This window comes from Dermacentor variabilis, chromosome 1 (assembly GCF_050947875.1).
Source record: "Dermacentor variabilis isolate Ectoservices chromosome 1, ASM5094787v1, whole genome shotgun sequence".
In the NCBI taxonomy this organism is placed as follows: Eukaryota; Metazoa; Arthropoda; class Arachnida; order Ixodida; family Ixodidae; genus Dermacentor; species Dermacentor variabilis.
Genome location: NC_134568.1, coordinates 18,548,898 through 18,572,229, shown reverse-complemented (window position 1 = coordinate 18,572,229; position 23,332 = coordinate 18,548,898). Strand labels below are relative to the sequence as shown.

Genomic DNA, 23,332 nt, shown 5'->3' with positions numbered 1-23,332 from the left:
CCTTTAACGGTTCGGTTGGGGAACCGTTCGTTTGGCCTCACCTGATTGGCCAAAATTTTGATTACGTCACAGGTCGTCAGAGGCAGCGGGGTGGAATCGCAATTTAAGACTACGTCACGCATCTGTCAATCATCTTCAAAGCGAACCGGTCATAGGAATCGGCGAAGGGGTAGTCCACTTTGGGTTCCGTTGCTGTGGCTTGCGACCCTGGCCGCGCGCGCGCGCGTGCGTTGGTTGCTTCGGTTAGTTGCCGTCTTCGTATGCTTGGCGTTGCTCTTTCGGTGTCGACCACGGCTGGAAGTGCGATACGCGTTCGAAGAAGTGACGGATAATGAGTTGCACCGCCCTTGCCGGCTTTCTAAGTAGACATTTTGCAGGCTACGCTATCAAATGGAGGAGGCTCGGGTGCAAGCATACCAGTGGTCATTCCACGCAGAGGAAGGAATATTTCGCGCCGCGGTTCATCGCCACTGGCCTGCAGCTCCCAGAGGTCGGTCGGACGTGAAGCATTCATCGCAATTAATGGCCTAGATCTCTGCTGCCGACACTGTCCACAAAGTTGCTCTCACAATTACTGTGTTGGCCGGTAGAAGGGCTGGGTCAGCTTTCCCGTGACCTCCGCTTCAAAGCCAGTGCCAAGGAGATATTTGCATGGTGAGATCGAATTCCCCGTGCTATCGCCGGCGTGAATAGCTCGCAGATGGCCGTTCAGCAATCAGAAGGGTTCAACCTAGGCTGGTTCAGCGCTTCCTTCGTTCGGATGATAAAACTATACAGTCAGGACGGGAAGATATTGTGGAGATTTCTTATTTGGCTGCCCTTTTTTCTCTAATTCCCGGGAGTGCCACACTTTGTTCCTCAATTTCACGGCACAGCAAGCACCGTCAGCACCACACTCTTCGATTTTACTTCGCGCAGGCAATGCAGGGCCCGTATATCGTATAATGTTCGATTTCAAGTTCCATTGCTTCTATCACGCGACGCGCCGTGGGGCAGATCGCAGGGATAGCGGCAGCGCGGCGGCGAGCGAGTCACGTCCGAGCCGATGACGAAGGGCGAAAAAAGAAGGAAAATTGATATAGTCGGCTAGTAAAGGTGTCCTTAAGAGCCAGTTCACGGTTTCCTTGCGCTCGCTACTTAAGAAGTGCTGGCAGTGCGTTCCTGTTGCGTGCATCATGCGAGCGCTCCTAGTAGCAGACGACATAGCACTGCGCTCTGCCAATTCATTTACCCTTGCGATGCCACCGGTCGGCTGAGAATGAAGAAGAATGACATTAATAAATTATTTCTGCATTGCGTAAACGCCCGGCACCACACGTTTATACTTCAGAACTTGCCGCATAATATTTAATTTATATTTTATTATTTAGCAAGCAGAAACATTCTGCAATTCCTCGATTAGCTCGTTATATAATGACGTACACTTCAGAGGTGGCCCCCTCTCATCTATTGGTCGCGTCCTCCCCATCTTCCACCACCGGCTTGGGAGTGGCACATTAAGCGACGCAAGCGGCGAAGCGAACGGTTCGTATTCCGAACAGTTATAAGGTTCGGCCCGGACGAGACTTTCATTTGAGGCCTGGATGGCCAATCGTTTGTGCGCAGGCGCGAGAGAGAAAATCTAGGGGCTTTAGCTCCTTGAATATATGACTCTGCGTAGGCACTACGGAGGAGCTTTCTTAGCGAGCGTTGTATGCGTTTGTCCCCTAGGCATGCCGGCATTGCGGAGTGCGCTCAAGTTTGTTTACGCTCCGCCGCTGGCTGCCCGCGCTGTGAGGCAGTGGGCACGGACGCCCCATTTGGTGATCGCTGTGTCTGAAGCGGCAAGCTTCTGACTGGTGTTGTATAAGTCGCGGGTCGCTTTTTTCGTCGTGACGATATATTGGACTTTTACAAGCCCTGCTCCAGGAGTGCACATGTAACTGGCAAACGGAGGCCTAAGGAGAGCATCTGAGGTTATACTAAAGCAGGCGGCGCAGGTTCTACAGGGCACCGGGGTAGCGGGGGGATCAAAGCTGGAAGCAGGGCGGCCCGTGGGTGGAGGCCGCGGAGGCCGAAGCGTGCCAGGGGGGGTTCGCATAAAAAATTGCCTATCCGCGATAGGGAACAGCCTATCTTATGCACCCATGGCAAGTGCAGGTGTCGGCGGCGTCCTGGAGGCGTCGTTTGGTGTCCCGGAGGCGCCGCGCAAATAATGCGAAATAATGGCACGTTGTTACAGTTAGTAAAAACACAATTGAATAAATATAAATTCGTCCAGCCGCCAACTTGTGATGCTAAGTTCAGCACCACCGCGCCCCGCGAATTATGCAACACCAATCAGAACTTTTCCTTTGAAGGTACGTCGGACAGACTTTCTCGCGCCTGCGGCGCTGGTGCCGGGTCAGTCATTGTCACCGGCAGTGGCGTGTAGCAGCGGGGGGGGGGGGGGGGGGGGGGGGTCAGTAGGCCGTGGGACCCGGGTGCAAGGGGCCAGTGGGGGGTGGGGGAGGTCATATACGTCTGAATACACACAAAAATTGTTGATATCCTCGCCTTTCTCGACTACACCCGGGGGGGGGGGGGGTTGACAGAAGACCTAGCTACGCCACTAGTCACTGGCGGCCTTTCAGCCACCTGCGTTCAACCGCGGTTGCCAAGGCGCTCTGCTTTGCCTTCTAGATTTTCAATATATGTGGCCCAGGCTCTACTACAGTTGCTACTGCTCCCAGAGAAACATCTGTGATGTTATTTACAAGGTATATCGCCGTAAGGTGCGAGAAAGCTACGATCCGCCCGCCCACTGCTTCACGTATACTTTACCGCGCCGGCAGCCAGCGTCCGAGCGTAAACAAACTCGACCCGACTCCGTAATGCCGGCACGCCTAGGAACAAAAGCCTACAACAGGCGCTAGGAAGCCTCCTCCGTAGTACCTATAATGATTTTGCTCCATCACTTCGCCCCATGCTTCACCCCCCGTCCGACGAAAAACGCAGCGACACGGTACACGAACACACCCGCCGCTAACAGTAGGCACCAGTCTTCGGCAAACATTTATCGTCGTAACTTCACTCGGGAGTGAAATAAAACAACATGGAACAAACACGCAGAGTGTGTGTTCGTAGCGGTCGTCGCGGGAACCTGTTTTCAGGCAAAGCGTAGCGCAGCGTCAGCGATGCTCGCTGCAATGTTCCTTCGCCGGATCACGGCTCAGAATAAACGCACGCGGCACAAATACCGCATCGTAAGCTCGCATGATAGACCATCACAAACAGTTTTGGAATTCACTCTGACGAGGGGCTGAAGCACACAGCTGACGCGACTTGGGCCCAGCTAGTTCGAAGCGCGGGCTGCCATCTTCTCCGTCAGCGGGGTCACCGGCCGTACGTCCGGCTCATGACGTCAGTCCTTAGTGCGTATCCAAATGTAAACTTAAAAAAGGAACGGCTGTAGAATACAACAATTTGCGAAACTCGTAACACACAGTGGTGATCAGGCTCGTCTAGAGCCTCGAACAGTGTACGGCGGAGCAAATGAACCGAAATTTAGCGTAGCTGTTTGACTAAGCACAAAGTACTTGTGCCTGAACGGGTTTCACGTCTTTCCACTTGCGTTTCGAGTTGTTTCTTCGTAACTCGGTACCTCCTTTAAAATTTGCTTTGTCCTTGCGCAGAGCTCGGCTCAGTCGCTGTGGACAAGTGGGATCACCTCTGTACGCAATTCAGTGTCATGCAAATGTAGTCCGAGCTTCGTAACCATTTCCAGTGCCTCAGGTCGTTACGCCTGTCTTGAAGTACATTTTAAAGATACCTTAGCAGTGAACACTCGCTACTGCACGGTTTGAGCACTGCGGCACGCTGCACGTGTGATTACTATTCCCTTTTTTTTCCTCATTGGCCCGTCCATGCACACCGCCAGACTGAACCATGCTGAACCGCCGAAGTGCGTCGCAGATTTCTATCGCCGGGTGACTGCTTCGGAAAAGGGCTGCGGGGCGCCGCCTGTGTCGCTGGAATGCCCGAATAGCGGCACCCCATGCAGCCGAAGGGAGACGTAAGGAAGCCTTAATTGGCAAACATCGCGCCGTTCGTTGCCTGCTGCTGTTTGAACGATATCTCACGACTCTCACCGATCGTGCATCGTGCGCAGCAACACTTCGAAGACGAAGTCTTCCGTGTCATTAAAGACAACAGGTGAGCGTACAGTTTACGTCCTAGTCTTCATTTGCGCTAATTAGTGTAGTCATGAAAATGGCGCCCATGTCATCCACTTCTGTGCATTTTCGAAGCGTGTGTCATTAGCACATCAATAAAACGATGTCAATAAACTGTTGTAATACGCCTTTTTTTGTGTGTGTCTTGGCGCAAGATGGCATAATCGCTAGTATCGCGCGTGCGCTAAAAAAATGCTGATCCCCCACACTGTGGGAATTGATGTAAGCGAAGCTTTGTCTGCTGTTTGCATTCATGGACGTTATTTGGCGATGATATATTAGCATACGACAGTCGTGACGGGATGTGGAATGTTACCTTGCCTGCTCCGCTTGTGTTTATTATTGTTGCTCCGCTGGACGCTGCAAGCCTTCGTCTTGTCGGCACTGTGCACGCTTCGGCGCCATTCTGAGTTGTATAGCGTTGTAGCTCACAAAACTGCCTGCTCTATCTCTATTCCCTCGCTAACGTTCTCCCCACCTGCTCCCTCTACTGTCATTGCTGTTGCGGATGAGCACGGAGACAAGCGCGGCATCTCCTGTACAGCATTTGTGAGCGGTCACGCCTAGTTAGGCGTCCAGAGGGCATTGTGCAGACGCGACGCGACGTTAATCTTGACAGCAGCTTCTCTGGTCGTCTTTCCTTTGTGCCACACTCCTGTCATGCACTCACGCGATAGCGTAAGGGCCCGTTGTCGCAGAAAATCCGGTGTCGATGCCGCGGGCGTCGCTTGGCGAATAATCATTCTGAACCGCAACTGCGCGGGTCCTTCACGTGGCGCATACCTTGTTTTACATTCTTTACAGTTTTATTCCTCGGAATTTTGAGAATGACAGCTCATAAACAAATGTCATGCAACAAAACACCGACAGCGCCTGCCTTTTATGTATTAAAGCGAACCTTTCTTTGCCTCTTCCTTTGACTTTCCCACTGCTGCTGCTGCTGTGGGCTGCTGCTGGGTGGTTCAGAGCGTGTACAGGCGCGAGTAAGAGAGGAAAGGCGACAGGAGAAACTCGTTTTCACTCCGCCGCGTTGAATGTCCACAATGCCGTCACCACGTTAGCCGCTTGACAGCTGTAATTATCCGTGACTCCCCTCAGAAGCATTGCAGAAACTGGAGGGCTTCCCTTTCTACTAACGTGCGAGGCCAGAGGGGACGCAGATAGAACTGTAGAGAGGAGAAGGAGAGGGAGGAGAAGAGGCAGTTCCCGTACAAGAGAGGGGGGAGGTGACGTGAGAAGGCAAGGAAATCCCACTACTATACGACAGCGGTTGCGGGGAAACAGGATAAGCTTAAGTTCAAGGTACAGTACAGTGCGTTGATGCTATTTCTGAAAAATAAACGCCGTGCAATATGTCAAGCGGGCAACTTACGCAGGGCGTGCAGAAGCAGAGCCGCATTAATTAAAGCGCACCGCAGGGTCCAGGAGACACTACGGAAGCGGTCAACCGTCAAATCAACACTTCTGTGCCCGCCGCGTTAGCTTTGCGGTTAGAGGTCGTGGATTTGATCCCAATCGCGGCAGCCGCATTTCGACGGGGGCGAAATAGAAAACGCACGTGCGCTTAGATTTTGAGACACGTTAAAGAACGTCACGGTGTCAAAATTAATCCGGAGTCCGCCACTACGGCTTGCCTCATAATCAGAGTGTGGTTTTGGCACGTGCAACCCCATAATCCAGTTCAAGTTTAGTAATGCCACAATGCTATGTGCCATATGAGGAAATGACAACGCTCAACATTATCGGAGGTTATAAAATATGGCGTACAACAACGCCTCAAGCAAAACCTCTCCCTGTGTGTTCTGTGTAGTACGCAGACAAACAACAGTGGTACGTGCAAGGTAACGTTTAACATCAACTCACCACTCTCGTGTTAGCCTAAACGTTGAACAAATTAAGCTTTAGACGTCGATATCACTGCTAAATATCGTCGATGAAAGCATCCAGCACGGAAAGCTTCGCTTACATCGATTCCCACAGTGCGTGGGACCTGCATAATTTTTTTGTGACATGGCCACTTCCCGACGTGGCCGGCGTTAGTGGCGTGCGTCTTGAATACGTCCTGACGTGGCCGGCGTTAGCGGCATGCCGGACAGCTGCAGCAGCAGCAGTGGGAAAGTCTAAGGAGTAGGCAAAGAAAGCTTCGCTAAAAAGAAAAGAAAAAAAAAAACGAGCTGACCGTTTTGAGCCGCTCACTAAATTGGCCGTTTTGCAACCACAGCAGCTGACGCCGCGGTCGAGCGTGGCCATCCTCCACAGAACACTTATCCTCCCCCCCCTCATGCCACCCTGCCTCCCCCCCCCTCGGAAGCGCAGATGAGATCGCCCACGCGGCTGAAGTTGCCGTGGCCGCCGGCAACTCGGCGTATGTGCAGGCTGTCTCCGCTCCACTTTCCTTCTGGCGCGCTCTTCTTTCATCTGCCACTGCGCTCTGCGTTCGCTCGGTTACGAGATATAACGCCGAGGCACGCCGAGCTGGGCTCTAAAACCATCGATATTCACTAGTATGGCAAGAAAGAAATTAGACAGTGAAATGTGTACAATAACACAAAGGGAAGCGAGCTAGGCCTTGCCACTTGAGGCGGGAGATGGTTGCCTAAGGACAAAAACAAACCTAAAGCATGTGTCTACTGCAGCAAAAATCCGGAGGCAACTCAACACGTCCTGCTTCCATGCGAAGCAGAAGTGCGAAGTGGGGCCCCTCCTCACCCCTCCCCCCCGACCCATTCCAAGGAGTGAAGATCCCCGTAATTCCATTCGACCACGCATTCTGCACTCCCGATGTGGCTGAGCTTGTCCATTCCATTCCTCAAATTGCAGCAAATGAAACGCGCTCTGTATAATTATTTACAGCTAGCGTTCCCCGCGTGGCTTAAAAAAAAAGAAGCAACTACGTATTTGTGAAGTCTTGTTATTGTTGCGTACACATTTTTTTTGCATGAGGACAAACACGTTTTGTGACCGCTTATCTCTTCAGTTAAGGTGTTGTTGCCTGTAATCTCCCGAATTATTAACCATTCGAATAAAACAGAGTACAAAATTATATTACACCGTGTCCTGTATAGGGTGCGAGCAATTATTTGAAGATAAAGCATGACAAGGAAAATTAGTATGGTGATCTCCAAGGAGCATGCTGCTGTCGCAATAGATGAGCTACGAGCGGAAGGAATCGTTAACATCTGCTGCCTTTTTTTTTTCACATTTATGGGCATACTAACGCGCACCATTTTCCAGCACACATTTCTGGCGGCCTGTTGTCGTGCCTTCTGCACGGTTAATGATTGAGGTCGGGCATGAAATAGATGGTAGCTGGCCCATGCCGTCGTCCAACTTATCCACGCTGAGGACGTTGTTGAAAAGAGAGACTTGTTCTCACCGAGAACGAGGAATATGGGATATATTAAAAAAAAATATTGCACTCGGACACGCAAGAATGCTCTGCGTTGAAGTATGCACGCGCACAGCAAGCCCACGAGCGCGTGTACTTTATAAAATTTCTCTCGACCGCTGCAGCCGCTTCACAGACATGTAGAGTCGACGTTGTTTGCTTTCTAGCGACTTGACAGTACATATGGTACCTCGAAAGTGCGCGTAAATCGCCGAATTATTGCCGAATATATGATTATCTTTCTCCCCGGGCCTCCTATCCTCCTGTCGAATAACTATATAGGTCGTCGAACCACTATAGTTGATCTCAATAAAGGGATTGAATCAATTCTTGTTACCACCGCTGTTTATACCAATCAACACTTTTGTTTAGCATTTTTTCTACTTCTCCCTCAATTTATCGACTCGGGAGAAAAGGAGTTCGCGAGCCAGGAGTGCGAGCAGAAAAGCCGTTGGGTGTGATTTAGACGATACACGGTGTCGCAGTAGACGAAGGACGAGGTGGGGAGATATTGCATGCATGCATGGAAGCGCGTGGGGGAAATGATGAAGACAAAGAGAGCGCCCACCATGACATACTGTCGCGAAACTGAGCAATAAGCAGCTATTCGGCGCGCGCAGCATAAGAAATAATGAATGCAAGAGGAAATGGGACCATTGAGAAATACAGGCCTTGAACACCAATCGAAATAGGTGAACGCCCCAACGAGGGCACTCTGACAGAAAGAAGAAAGTTGATATAGAAAATCGTAGCTGTCATACCAACGTTTATGGATAAGTTGAGTCATACTGCATGGTATGCAGTGTGTCGGAACGGAACGAGAGCAAAAACGAAACAAAAACGTAACCGAAACGTTATTTATTATTTTGTTTCGGGGTGAAACCGAAATATTTTTGGTCGGTTTTCGTTTGAAGGGGAAAGTCTGCAATCCTAAACGCCCGACGTCAGGCAACGTTAGAGTTACGAATTCTGATCAGAATTAGCGCGTATCCCAGGCAGGCATTGCCTAAACCATGCGAAAACCGTCTCCCGGCGCCGAATAGCACAATGCAGTCTGGCAACTACGTTTCGCGCCACTTTTTCGCGCGCAGTTGGCGGGAGTGAGTGGTCGCTCTGTGCTGTTCTTGGCGTGCTGTAAGCTTCTGAATTGTCAGTGTCAAGAGGTGCTACGGTGACACCAGAGACGTTGCAAGATGGAATTCAACATGAGTATGTATTCTCGCCAGCCAAGGGTCATATAATATCATGTCACGATCGCAGCGATCCTGAACGCAGCGGTTCAATTCCAGTTCCGTTCTTTTCGCTGTTCGTCAGCGGTCGGAGCTGGGCGTCTCTGTAATCACCAGGATTGGCCGATCGTAATAGGTAAATGATAAGCAAGCAGTAGGATCGAGCGAAAGGACTCTTTACATGCGGCTGGGCCCTTTGGAACTTGATGTCGGCTTCCCGCGAAAATGTTCCGTTCTGTCAACATAGTGTTAGGCATTCTGCAGCTCTCCCCAGGCAGTTTTGCTATTGTATTTTGTTCGGAATTTGTTGCTGTTTACTATTTTTTTGCTATTCGCGGGGTGGATATATTGCTGGCAGAGTCGCCTGAAAGAACTTTTGCCGTCAGTTCGACATCAATAGCTGGCTTCACTCACATGTCAAATGCTGGCAATTTTTCGGAGTAAGCCGAAAATTTGGCAGCAGTTCACCAGGTACAAGTTAGTTTCACAGACTCTGGCCAGCAAGTTGGCATCGTTTAATCCGTGCTGAGGCGTCTATTGCTTGCCCACTGCTGATCAACGCGAGAAAGCTTAATGCATCATGCCATTTTGCAGACTTTTCAGCTTACAAGAAAATAGCATAAACAGCTGTTGCAAAATGTTGTGAATTAGGGCTCTTGTTTTTTTTTTGTTTACTCAGAACCAGCCACATTTCAGTTGTACCTCGACCTTAGTTTCTGCCTAAGATGCACAAACAGTTGGCAGCTAATAGTCCTTATTACATTCAAGTTATTGCAAAATAGTGAAACTAGAAGCATAACGTGTGCTTACATCATCTGTCTTGCGCATCCTTAAAGCACAAAGTGGGTACATTCACTGGGTTTCTTTGATTTGATTTGTTGCCCGGACTGCCAGAGCCGATGCGTACGTAATGCTCGTTGGCTGAAAGCATTGCCTTTGGCAGTCCGGGACTGTCGGGGACAGATAATCGAAGACGCCCCCGTGTCCACGTAGCAACAGCAAAAGCTAGTTGTCAGTTATCAAACCACACAGGAGGTGACCTATAGGTCTCGCTACCACTGCAGGTTGTCAGTACAACAATGTAGTTTTCATTACTTGAAAAGCTGCTTATGCATACCACATGACAATGCCAAACTACACTGCAACATATTCTCTATGTCGAACAATAATGTAGAAAAGGTAGGCAAGTTCATTTCTTTGATGGAACGGTCAGCATACATTATCCGACCTTGCAGCACGGGTGGCGACTCGGCCATCTAAGCCCACCGAAGTCGCCTTTTCAGTGCACTGTAGCACGAAGCTTGTCCTACTGCCGGTATTATGACTGCCAAAGTGGGATGCCCTGTCTATGTCAATTTACGCTTGGGGCATCTAACATGCTACATGTGAGTGGTAGGCAGCAAGGTGCTTCCAGCTAGATAGAAGAGCATCGGCACTGTTTTTCGGGCTAAATTTAAGGTACATTATGCCAGCACAGACTGCTGGCAAAGTGAATGTGAAGAAAGAACTTCAAACACGTCCCAGGCAGATTATGACAGCACTATTCATGCAACCAGGTGGCCATGCAACACAAACTTCAGAGCTAGGATGGAAGTCTATGAACTGCCGGCAAGTTGATTCTACCGGTTGTCAGCAGGGTAACTTCTCAGGCAGATTATGCCAGCATTCGTGACCATGGCCAGCCATTGAGGACGAAACACAAGCAAAATTTCTTTTGGGCCATTGTGCCAGTTGCAGTGGAATATCCACTTTCTTTTGGCTCATGCTGTCATGTCATTGGGTTACCAAAGCAATGTTGCAGTGGCGTCTATTCTCTGCAGCAAATCTTTCGTCTGTTCTTTATGCTTCAGTCTTGATTCAGGTAACCTCAGCTAATTTTTCATACATGTTCAACTAACGTTACTGCTGATTGCAGTTGTGGATTAATTCCTTTTCTATAGCCAGCTTAACCTGTGAATTCAGAGAAAACGTAAATGTATGAGAAGGCTGCCATCTTGCACATATTGTTGACTTGAATCTGAGCACCTGCAGTGTTCGAGTGCAGTACAAAGGCCATACTGTTTTAACTACATTGTAGAACTGTCAGGAGTGGCTGCTTTTCATTATGCTTGACATGTGCTGCCTTTCGATAATTTCAAGCAATATGTTATGCGTGTGATGAGGGGTATTTGCAATCCAGGGTAAGGAGGCCTGTTGGCATCCTGAACGCCAGGTGAGAAGCGCTTTATCCTTGCTAGTTGATGTCGTGGGGAAGAAAAGGCCATAGTCCACGGTTCACTAAGCTCCAACCTTGGTGTAATGAACACGAGCATTATTCTTGTGTTGTGCTATAAATATTCTGCAGTTTGGCCCAGCAATACATGGACGTGCGTGTTTGTGTTGTCTTCCATCATGCTGCTGATAAAATAATGACCTTTTCATCTTGTTCTTTTTCTTTTGCTACCAGCTGAAGTGCAGGCCACAACAGTGGTGTCGTCCTATGAAGGAGCGATGCCTGTGGGGATGTCCAGCCTCAATCCACTGGCACACTTTCAGATACAGTCACCAGACAAGCCCATGCAATCACCGACACGGCCCTTGCAAACGCATGCTCTGGTCAACCACTTCACTCAACAGACTGTCCAGGTAAATAAAGAGGAATGTTGTAATCATTGTTAAATGTAGAGAAAAACCTTTACAGTGGCTCTGCATGTACCAAAATTACGCTTGCTTAGTGAATTGAAGTGCTTCTAGCAATCTGTCGGTTGTTCAACTCAAATGTTGAGCGATATCTGGCTGAAGAAGGCCCTGGAGGAATTTTGTTCTTAAGTGCCTGTTACAGTAATATGTGGTTTGGTCTCAAATGGCTTATAATAAAAGATGCTTTTGCTGGGCTAGTTGGCGTGCCATAAAGTAATAAACTTCAGTGTTTAACAGGTGATCACAAACAAAAAGATGCACAAATGGGACAGGTACTGGTTTATTGCAGTAAATGGGGGATTCCACTGTGTTGCCCTTTTGTGACATGCTTTTTGGGCATAAGGAGAGAAAAAAAATTTCCAACAGATCTTGGAAGTGAACTAATTATGGAGCTCCTTTTTATTATAGTACTATGGTTGTAGGAGATAAATTAAACTATGAGAAAATGTAGGTAACACATGTTTAAGTACAAATGGTGAAACATGGAAGCAACATGCAAATGAAATGACATGAAAAAAACATTTATGCCTTGCAGCAACTCTTCTTAAATAAAAAAAGAAAAATAACTTTATTCTTTCTTTCCAAATATAAAAGAAATACAAAGAACGATTGAATGTTGTGCCTGCCATGTTTGTATGTTCAGGTAGTAATGAATTGAATATTCACATTGCTTTAGCGACAAAAAACAATATTTCACTTTCTGAGTGCTTGTGGGATATTTAATGAACATTTTAATACTACTTATTGCTGGGAAGTTGCCTTACCAGCATCTGCATTAGATATCCATGGTTGTATTGAGCAAAAAAACAAAAAGTTAACAGCTCTCAATAAAAGATCACTAGCTTGGCCTTAGGAAGTCTATCATTGCTTTATGCAGGAAATATTTAGACTACCTGCGAACATAGAAAATGAGGCTGTTGAAATGTACTCAGCGTTATAGCCTAATGTTAAAATGGCAGCAGACACTGCTCTTATTGAAGTTTCCATATTTTATCCTCTTAAAATGGCTTGTTAGTGACTGATAAAATGTCTTTCATCATCATCATCATCAGCCTAGTTACGCCCACTGCAGGGCAAAGGCCTCTCCCATACTTCTCCAACTACCCCGGTCATGTACTAGTTATGGCCATGTTGTCCCTGCAAACGTCTTAATTTCATCCGCCCACCTAACTTTCTGCCGCCCCCTGCTACGCTTCCCTTCCCTTGGAATCCAGTCCGTAACCCTTAATGACCATCGGTTATCTTCCCTCCTCATTACATGTCCTGCCCATGCCCATTTCGTTTTCTTGATTTCAACTAAGATGTCGTTTACCCGCGTTTGTTGCCTCACCCAATCTGCTCTTTTCTTATCCCTTAACGTTACACCCATCATTCTTCTTTCCATAGCTCGTTGCGTCGTCCTCAATTTCAGCAGAACCCTTTTCGTAAGCCTCCAGGTTTCTGCCCCACATGTGAGTACTGGTAACACACAGCTGTTATACACTTTCCTTTTGAGGGATAGTGGCAACCTGCTGTTCATGATTTGAGAATGCCTGCCAAACGCACCCCAGCCCATTCTTATTCTTCTGGTTATTTCAGTCTCATGATCCGGATCCGTGGTCACTACCTGCCCTAAGTAGATGTATTCCCTTACCACTTCCAGTGCTTCGCTACCTATCGTAAACTGCTGTTCTCTTCCGAGACTGTTAAACAATACTTTAGTTTTCTGCAGATTAATTTTCAGACCCACCCTTCTGCTTTGCCTCTCCAGGTCAGTGAGCATGCATTGCAATTGGTCTCCTGAGTTACTAAGCAAGGCAATATCATCAGCGAATCGCAAGTTGCTAAGGTATTCTCCATCAACTTTTATCCCCAATTCTTCCCACTCCAGGCCTCTGAATACCTCCTGTAAACATGCTGTGAATAGCATTGGAGATATTGTATCTCCCTGTCTGACACCTTTCTTTATAGGGATTTTGTTGCTTTCCTTGTGGAGGACTACGGTGGCTGTGGAGCCGCTATAGATATCTTCCAGTATATTTAAATATGGCTCATCTACACCCTGATTCCATAATGCCTCCATGACTGCTGAGGTTTCGACTGAATCAAACGCTTTCTCGTAATCAATGAAAGCTATATATAAGGGTTGGTTATATTCTGCACATTTCTCTATCACTTGATTGACAGTGTGAATATGGTCTATTGTTGAGTAGCCTTTACGGAATCCTGCCTGGTCCTTTGGTTGACAGAAGTCTAAGGTGTTCCTGATTCTATTTGCGATTACCTTAGTAAATACTTTGTAGGCAACGGACAGTAAGCTGATCGGTCTATAATTTTTCAAGTCTTTGGCGTCCCCTTTCTTATGGATTAGGATTATGTTAGCGTTCTTCCAAGATTCCGGTACGCTCGAGGTTATGAGACATTGTGTATACAGGGTGGCCAGTTTCTCTAGAACAATCTGACCACCATCCTTCAACAAATCTGCTGTTACCTGATCCTCCCCAGCTGCCTTCCCCCTTTGCATAGCTCCTAAGGCTTTCTTTACTTCTTCTGGCGTTACCTGTGGGATTTCGAATTCCTCTAGGCTATTCTCTCTTCCACTATCGTCGTGGGTGCCACTGGTACTGTATAAATCTCTATAGAACTCCTCAGCCACTTGAACTATCTCATCCATATTAGTAACGATATTGCCGGCTTTGTATCTTAACGCACACATCTGATTCTTGCCTATTCCTAGTTTCTTCTTCACTGTTTTTAGGCTTCCTCCGTTCCTGAGAGCCTGTTCAATTCTATCCATATTATAGTTTCTGATGTCCGCTGTCTTACGCTTGTTGATTAACTTAGAAAGTTCTGCCAGTTCTATTCTAGCTGTAGGGTTAGAGGCTTTCATACATTGGCGTTTCTTGATCAGATCTTTCGTCTCCTGCGATAGCTTACTGGTTTCCTGTATAAATGCGTTACCACCGACTTCTATTTGGCACTCCTTAATGATGCCCATGAGATTGTCGTTCATTGCTGCAACACTAAGGTCCTCTTCCTGAGTTAAAGCCGAGTACCTGTTCTGTAGCTTGATCCGGAATTCCTCTAGTTTCCCTCTTACCGCTAACTCATTGATTGGCTTCTTGTGTACCAGTTTCTTCCGTTCCCTCCTCAAGTCTAGGCTAATTCGAGTTCTTACCATCCTATGGTCACTGCAGCGTACCTTGCCGAGCACGTCTACATCTTGTATGATGCCAGGGTTCGCGCAGAGTATGAAGTCGATTTCATTTCTAGTCTCACCATTCGGGCTCCTCCACGTCCACTTTCGACTAACCCGCTTGCGGAAAAAGGTGTTCATTATCCGCATATTATTCTGTTCTGCAAACTCTACTAATAATTCTCCTCTGCTATTCCTAGAGCCTATGCCATATTCCCCCACTGACTTGTCTCCAGCCTGCTTCTTGCCTACCCTGGCATTGAAGTCGCCCATCACTATAGTGTATTTTGTTTTGACTTTACCCATCGCCGATTCCACGTCTTCATAAAAGCTTTCGACTTCCTGGTCATCATGACTGCATGTAGGGGCATAGACTTGTACCACCTTCAATTTGTACCTCTTATTAAGTTTCACAACAAGACCTGCCACCCTCTTGTTAATGCTATAGAATTCCTGTATGTTACCAGCTATTTCCTTATTAATCAGGAATCCGACTCCTAGTTCTCGTCTCTCTGCTAAGCCCCGGTAACACAGTACGTGCCCGCTTTTTAGCACTGTATATGCTTCTTTTGTCCTCCTAACCTCACTGAGCCATATTATATCCCATTTACTACCCTCTAATTCCTCCAATAACACTGCTAGACTCGCCTCACTAGATAGCGTTCTAACGTTAAACGTTGCCAGGTTCAGATTCCAATGGCGGCCTGTCCGGAGCCAGGTATTCTTAGCACCCTCTGCAGCGTCACAGATCTGACCGCCGCCGTGGTCAGTTGCTTCGCGGCTGCTGGGGACTGAGGGCCGGGGTTTGATATTGTTGTATTCATATAGGAGGTTGTGGCCAAGTACTGCACCAGGGTGGCCAATCCTACTCTGGTGAGAGAGTGCGTTACCGGTTCTGGTCACCGGGATCAGGCCGCACTCCAGGCCTGTTTGTGCAATTTTCTCAACACACGTATTTTTTTTTTGTATTTTCCGGTGGAGAATTGCGCGGCACCGGGATTTGAATCACGGTCCTCTTGCACTGGAGACGGATACTCTACCGTCCCCGCAGGAGTTAAATTAAAAATTGGATTATGGGGTTTTGCGTGACAAAACCACTTTCTGATTATGCACGCCGTAGTGGAGGACTCCGAAAATTTCGACCACCTGGGGTTCTTTAACGTGCACCAAATTCTAATGTCTTTATTAAAATGTCTTTATTAAAATCTAAATCAATAAAATACAAAAATTTAGACTCTGAAAATAAATTTACACATGACTTCAGGGCATAGGCATTAAGTCACTTCATAAAGTTGGTTGCTCCTTATAAAATCATGGAGGCTCATGTAGAGGGGATGGCTGTTTTATGTTCACTATTCTCTAAAGACCTCATTGTGTGCACCACGTAGGGAGTCCCTGGAAGGCCTGCTGCCTCTGGGTGGCCAATGCTTGGCACTACCATAAAATGTGTTTCAAATGTGCAGTTTTACGGCCACATACGGGGCACTTTGGCTGTTCTCTCACTGGTGGCAGTATACCAGGATCAGCTGCAAGACGGCTGTACACTTGTTGCCATCGATAGGTCACAGCTGTGGTTATTACTGTCCCAGGTCTTATTCTTGTAACTGTGACAGTATCTCATCGTGTGAGGCCTGTAGGTAGTGGGGATCGACAGGATGGAATATGCCATTTCTTTGCTTGCCTATCCCTTTCTTAAGCTTCCTTTAGTTCGAGCGGGTAGTTCCATTCAGTTGCTATTTGGCAGCATGGCTGTTCCTTCGTTTGTGCTGCCTTCAGTATGCTACTGTTCAATGAACCTCTTTGATGCCCACTTGGGTGACTGCAAATGCGCATTGGATATTTGCCACTCTTCAGTGAGAACATTTTTTTTCATATTTCTCTGGTGCAGGGCAGAATTGAACCCGTATCGTACAGGGTGTCCCACATAACTTGAGCCAAGAATTTAAAAATGAAAGGCGCGTCGCAAGCGAATTGAACAGAACGGACACTGTTCGCAATAGCCTATAGTAGTTCAGACAATTTTTTGTTTTCCCCATAACCCACTTTCCCATAATTTTCCTTTATGGTGCGTCTCGCGTAGTCCTTTTTTCCGGGTTGCAAAGAACGCCCTCGAAATATGAAAAAAGCCACGTGACAGAGTGTTTGTGCAGTAGTATTGTGCTGCTCTCAAGCGTGCGTTCGGTGAACAAGGTCGGCTGCGTCGTGACTGGCGATGAAGAAGCGGCAGGGTGTTCTTTATCTCATTGGCAGCGCTTGGCCTGCAGCATGGATTTTCGCCGTCATCCAACGAGAGATGCTTGTCTGGATATATATTCAGGCACATGCCTTGCGTGGACTTTGTGGTGGTGCTGCTAGATGGGGCAGTGTGTCCAGAAGGAAACACACGAGGAGCCTGGCTGCAGTACACATCTCATAGATGAGGTGTTTTGGTGCCAGCAATGTCATTAATGTCATCTTAGTTGAAATCAAGAAAAAGAAATGGGGGGCATGGGCAGGACATGTAATGAGGAGGGAAGATAACCGATGGTCATTAAGGGTTACGGACTGGATTCCAAGGGAAGGGAAGCGTAGCAGGGGGCGGCAGATAGTTATGTGGGCATATGAGATTAAGAAGTTGGCAGGGACAGCATGGCCACAATTAGTACATGACCGGGGTAGTTGGAGAAGTATGGGAGAGGCCTTTGCCCTGCAGTGGGCGTAACCAGGCTGATGATAATGATGGTGCCAGCAATATGGCGTGTTACTACATTGCTTCAATGATAATTGCAGTAATGCCGACACTCATCTCACTCACCTTAAGATGGTTTCTGCCTGAATTTTTTTTTTCAAATGTCGGTCTAATTTTTTACAGCAACAGATGCCTGCTGCAGCAGTGACCCGGCCACGCTTGTCACCAGTGCTTCCTCAGCCAGTCAAGACACTAGTATTCTTCGACCTCGAAACAACAGGCCTGCCCTCCAAGTTCCAGCCAGTCAGCATAACTGAAATAGCCATGGTGGCTGTGGACAGGTGAGGGTCACTAAGCGGCACGGATGTCTAAGCACATTGATTTTTGAAACTGAAGGAATTAGTGTGGGTGGGTGAATCTGATGGGCGGCAGAATGCAAAAGTGCTCGTGCCGGTGCACGATTAGGTGCACGGTACTCCCACTGGAGCATCTCTGATAGCCCCAGCGAAATTTTGAGACTTATAACACCATCACCCTCATATAGTATGCTTATTTAAGGATCACACTGCTGTGTTGAGGGAAGTACTTAAGAAAAAGTTTTTTTTGAAGATGGTCCAAAAAGCAGTCACTTATGTTAGTCCTAAGCTCCACACTACTGATGGGAAGTTAACTGCACAGTTCATGGAGATATTTACAAGGGAATAGAATGTGATACTTTTGTCTTGTCCAAAGCAAAGTCTAACAACTATCTTTTGCTAACGTTGACTACAACAGGCATTATGGGTGTAATGAATATGTTTCCTTGGGCTGTTTGATCTTTTCTGTGGTCCTGTTGTCATTCTCATTGTGCATTCCACATTGTTAGACTTATTTTGCATTATTTTGACATTGTGTACATGCTTTTCATGCTTAACTAATTGTGAAGCTTCTGCTGCCTGTTCCAAACCAAAATTATGCATTGCATTGCTCATAGGGATTCCCCCATACAGTTTCAAGCTTTGTCTGCTCCTCCTGTATGTACATAAATGTCAGAGGTGGGAAAGAGGTGCCAAGCTGCGCCAAAGGTATAATTGCCTGAAATGGTGCAGGCTGTCCCAAAATGAGGAACATGGTGACCACAGGTACGTGTTTAGGCAAGCTTTAGTGGAAAATGACAGCCATGTTGTTGACAGCCTCTTCGTCGTTGGTAATTGCCTGGCGCATGGTGACATCCCACACCTGAAAGCTATCAGGATGGTATTTCTTTCTCCGAACACCACGGCGATCTCACAGCCAATGGACCAAGGCGTCATTCACCACACGAGGAAGATTTACCACGACCACCTGCTCAAGTGCATACTCCTTTGCTACGACAACGGCAAGGAGTACTCCATCGACCTCCTCGGGGCCACGTGTCTTATTGTGTATGCATGGAAGCAAGTGGAACCCACTTTGATCATGCGGTGTTTTGAACACGGTGGCTTCTTGAAGGAAAGCACTGTCGATGGTGATGTTGACTATTCATGTGCACTTGATGAAGAAGGAGCCGAGTATTGCGACCGCATCAATGCACTCTCCGCAGAGGATAGCGAATCGGGTGCAGTCGGCTTCGCCGAGTATTTGAACTTTGAAAGTGATCAACAAACATGCTACTCAGACTTGGAGAGTGAAGCTACCGCTGATGCGATCATGTGCGATGACAGCGACGACGACGCTAACGAGTCCTCCCGAGCACCCACTCTCAGGGAAGTTATTGGATCGCTGAACATTATCTGCAGTTTTGTTAAGTGCCACGTTGGAAATTCTCAAATGCCGCCCATAGCTGGCCAACTAGAAAACATGACCCTTGGAGCCTCGAACTACAGGACGTGGCAAACCGGCATCTCTCATTACTTTAAGTAATCCAAAGATCGCTGAATAAAGGTAGTGCATTCCTGCAGCGATATTTTTTGCCTGGGTTGCATTTCTTTGTGTGTTCGGTTAATTCGAAAACCCACTTAATTTGAAGATTTTTTGCGGTCCCGATGACTTCGAATTAAAGAGGTTTTACTGTATGTATACATGTATATGTTACTGTGTGTGTGTGTATATATATATATATATATATATCAGAAAAAAAAGCAGTTCTGGGTCCGGGTAAATATTCACAGTGAAGTAGACGCACGTATGAAGCGGTTTATTGACGTTTCGGCCGGGGTCCGGCCTTCATCAGAATACATTGCATGGTGTCAGTACAGTTAATATACATGTGCCTGTCAACCAGATGAAGATACGTTTACATGAAAAACGAATAAAATGGGCGAACAAAATTCATCCGAAAAGGATAGCTGACACGTCTATAGACCGATGGCGATTGCAAACATATCATCTAAAATACAAAGCATAAAAACGCACCGAAATGAATTGTAAAAACCAATCGCCACGTGACAACAAAACATCAATATGTGCTCAATATGTGCTATGTTATCAAGCAAACACAGACACAGAAAAAGGGGAATAGCGGCGTACTAGTAGAAGAAGGGACAAGTGACGGGCTACAAAGACAGGCGACTCAATTTTCCTACACATTCATTCATACCACACGCGACGGTATCAAACTTATAAATAAGGAAGGATTCGCGGGCTTCTCTATCATAATTTGAACGAAATCCAGATTCAAGCAATGTGACTCTCAGTTTATCAAATGAGTGGTCAGGAAGATGCGCGTGTCTTGAGATGGGCAAGTTGGAAATACCACAATATTCTAATGCAAAGTGGACGCCTCAAAAGCATATTCTCTGATCCGCCTAAAGCAGTATACCGTAAAGCTAGAAATATTCGAAATATACTAGCATCATCATCTAAGACTGACTGCCCTGATGCCATCGGATGCCATCCTTGTCGAAAACCGCGATGTAAACTATGCCCCTACATGGTCACATCGCGACAGGTTACTAGTACGTCTTCAAACTTTTGTTTAAAAATCAAAGGCGATTTCGACTGCCACACAAAAAACGTAATATACATGCTTGAATGTACGCTCTGCAAAAAACGGTACATCGGATAAACAGAAGGGCCTTTCAGATTCCGTTTTAACAATCGTAAATCCCACGCTAACACGTTGCCCAACCTGCCCATCTCAAGACACTCGCATCTTCCTGACCACTCATTTGATAAACTGAGAATCGCGTTGCTTGAATCTGGATTTCGTTCTAATTATGATAGAGAAGCCCGCGAATCCTTCCTTATCTATAAGTTTGATACCGTTGCATGTGGTATGAATAAATGTGTAGGAAAATTGAGTTGCCTGTCTTTGTAGCCCGTCACTTGTCCCTTCTTCTACTAGTACGCCGCTATTCCCCTTTTTCTGTGTCTGGGTTTGCTTGATTACATAGCACATATTGAGCACATATTGACGTTTTGTTGTCACGTGGTGATTGGTTTTTACAATTCATTTTGGTGCGTTTTTATGCTTTATATTTTAGATGATATGTTTGCAATCGCCATCGGTCTATAGACGTGTCAGCTATCCTTTTCGGATGCATTTTGTTCGCCAATTTTATTCGTTTTTCATGTAAACGTATCTTCATTTGGTTGATAGGCACATGTATATTAACTGTACTGACATCATGCAATGTATTCTGATGAAGGCCGGACCCCGGCCGAAACGTCAATAAACTGCTTCATACGCGCGTCTACTTCACTGTATATATATATATATATATATATATATATATATATATATGAAGGCTGAAAAATGCCTCAGTGAGTTTTCTTGTTTATCTGATTATCAGTCAGAAATAATCATTATAATCCAATGTTGCAAAAACTTCTTGAAGTATGTCACTGAAGTGAGACAACAAGGTCGCTGAAATTCCCAGTAACATTTTAGTGAATTTTAGTGGATTTCATTGAATTTTTAATAACGCAGGCATTTTGGAACACTATACTATAAGGTAACGTGAAGTTACCTAGACATCACAGGTTTGCGTAATGTCCGTGCAGGATAAACAGTGGATATACCAACACAGTGTACATGGCGTTTATTCACGTTTATTTATTTGTCTATTTATTTATTCATACTGCAATCCCAATGGGAATTCTGGTAGAGTGCATTATGAAACAAAACTGATTTCAAAATTCGCAAAAATGTAACAAATACCAGACTTGCCGACCTTAAAATGCAAGAAGTACTGCCACCGAAGCTAAGAAATACCAAAATTTTGTGAAGTATACTAGTTGTTAATCAAGATGCGCAGAGCTCATTTTAAAAATTACCTGTAGGGACTCTTCAAGAATGCATCACAAAATTCGCATAAAAAGTTACTTGCATCACATAAAAATGGAAATGTTCATAATGTTTATTCGTGAAATATCCAGGGAATGGCGGCAAAAATTTGACTTGCTATTTTAGTGGTGGCGCTGCCACCGGTTGGTCAGAACAATTTAGCGGGTTAAAAAATGTAAAGCTCTGAAACCGCACTCAACGACTATATATTTTAATCTTGTTGAGATCAATCCAACCTGATGTAGGGTGCAAATGAGGAGTCGTAAAATTATTGCCATCAATACGGCAATCGTAACCAAGCTCTGGAAATATAGAGCATTTTATGATAAAATCGTAAAAGCTGGTAGATGTGAAATACAGGTACAAATTGGAGCTCAGGTGGTCCTGCACCACAGTCGATGTACCGGAGCCTCCTCTTGCCCTGTTTCCCGCCGACGGGTTTGCGCTCGGGAGCACGCACCAGCAGCCACCGGGTCACGTCCACAGCTGGTGGGGTAGCCCTGTGGCCGCTCACCCGAACGCTCGTTCAACCAGGCTCAGGACCGCCAGCTCTCCTGGACCCGTTGCCCAGCGGAAGAACTGGGCAAGGTAGCCTCTCAGCTGGTGACAGCGTTGATTCGGGTGCAGATGTAGTGACGCGGGCGGCGATAGCTCCTAGGGGCCGGACGCCCAGCGACGAAGATCTTTGCCCTCGAACGCCGAACCTCGCGCACTGCTCACGCCAGGGGCCACGCTCCCTCGCGCCATGCTTTTTGAGGTGCCACTGTCGGCGCTCACAAATCGGTGTTGATGATGATGCTGATGAGGGCCCTTTCACGCATACCCACTCACAGGTATTTGCCAAGAGTCGGTGTCCTCTTCGCCACCGCACGGCGCACTGCCTTCATATGTTTGTTTCCCACTTCCGTGTACCATATATTATCACACAGGTCAGAGCATACAAAAAAAAGAACACGATTTCAGCGCACTACTTTCGAAGCAAAAGAGTCAGCACTTGGTTGAAGAACTTTATCATTAGTTAGACTGTTCCAGTTGTTAACAACTCTCTTAAACAAGGAGTACTTGAAGCAATTAATGCATGTGCGAGTGGGAGTAACTGTTAAATTGTGCCTTTGTCTGGTGGCATATCTGGATAACAAAGGATACCTTTGCTGTATCAGTGTTGTAGTGCCCATAAGTCAGTTCCTAAAGATTAATACGGGAACAGAGATTCCTCTGGGAGAAGGCAGGATACTTTTGATGTATCAGTGTTGTGGTGCCCATAAGTTAGCCGGTAAAGATTAATACAGGAACAGATTCCTCTGGGAAAAGGCAAGTAATTAGCCTTGGCAAAAGGAGCTGTTATTGAAGAGCGTCTCAAACTGTTATGCGTAAAGTGGATATAATTTTCTCTTGTATTTTCTGATTTGTCATCAGCTTTAGTCCAGTCGCAGTTTACGCAAGCACGCTCTACTAGTGGTAAGGCAATGGTTTTATATGCTAGCAACTCAAAAGGAGGGTTGATAATTTAAAAGCTCTTTGAAGAAAGAACACCTTTCCATTTGGCATAATTGACATAATTCAGTAATCCTCTAAAAGTCCTGATTCAGCCTTTCTTGGTTAGAAGAACTGATCTCCGAGCAACAACACAGTCGTCAGCGTACAACTCCATTTTAACTGAAATATGTTGCTTTATCATTAACCCTTTCAGGGTCAGTGACGTAAATATACGGCACCACGAACAAGTCCAAAATGGTCGATGTCAAATATTTAAG

The 23,332-nt window shown here is 46.5% G+C and overlaps 1 protein-coding gene across 2 annotated transcripts in view; it reads left to right on the top strand.

Annotated features, from left to right (window-relative positions):
- The first annotated feature begins 3,985 nt into the window (after positions 1-3,985).
- LOC142575656 (three prime repair exonuclease 2-like) overlaps positions 3,986-23,332 on the top strand; it is a 36,163-nt gene continuing 16,816 nt past the window's right edge. The window contains exons 1-3 of one of the 2 annotated variants that reach the window (XM_075685199.1): positions 3,986-4,173; positions 11,257-11,435; positions 17,516-17,673. In XM_075685199.1, coding sequence (XP_075541314.1) covers positions 11,301-11,435; positions 17,516-17,673 — 293 coding nt within the window. In that variant the 5' untranslated portion in view covers positions 3,986-4,173; positions 11,257-11,300. Of the gene's footprint in view, positions 4,174-8,653; positions 8,791-11,256; positions 11,436-17,515; positions 17,674-23,332 lie in introns of those variants that run through there. The other variant, XM_075685191.1, reaches the window with a different exon arrangement.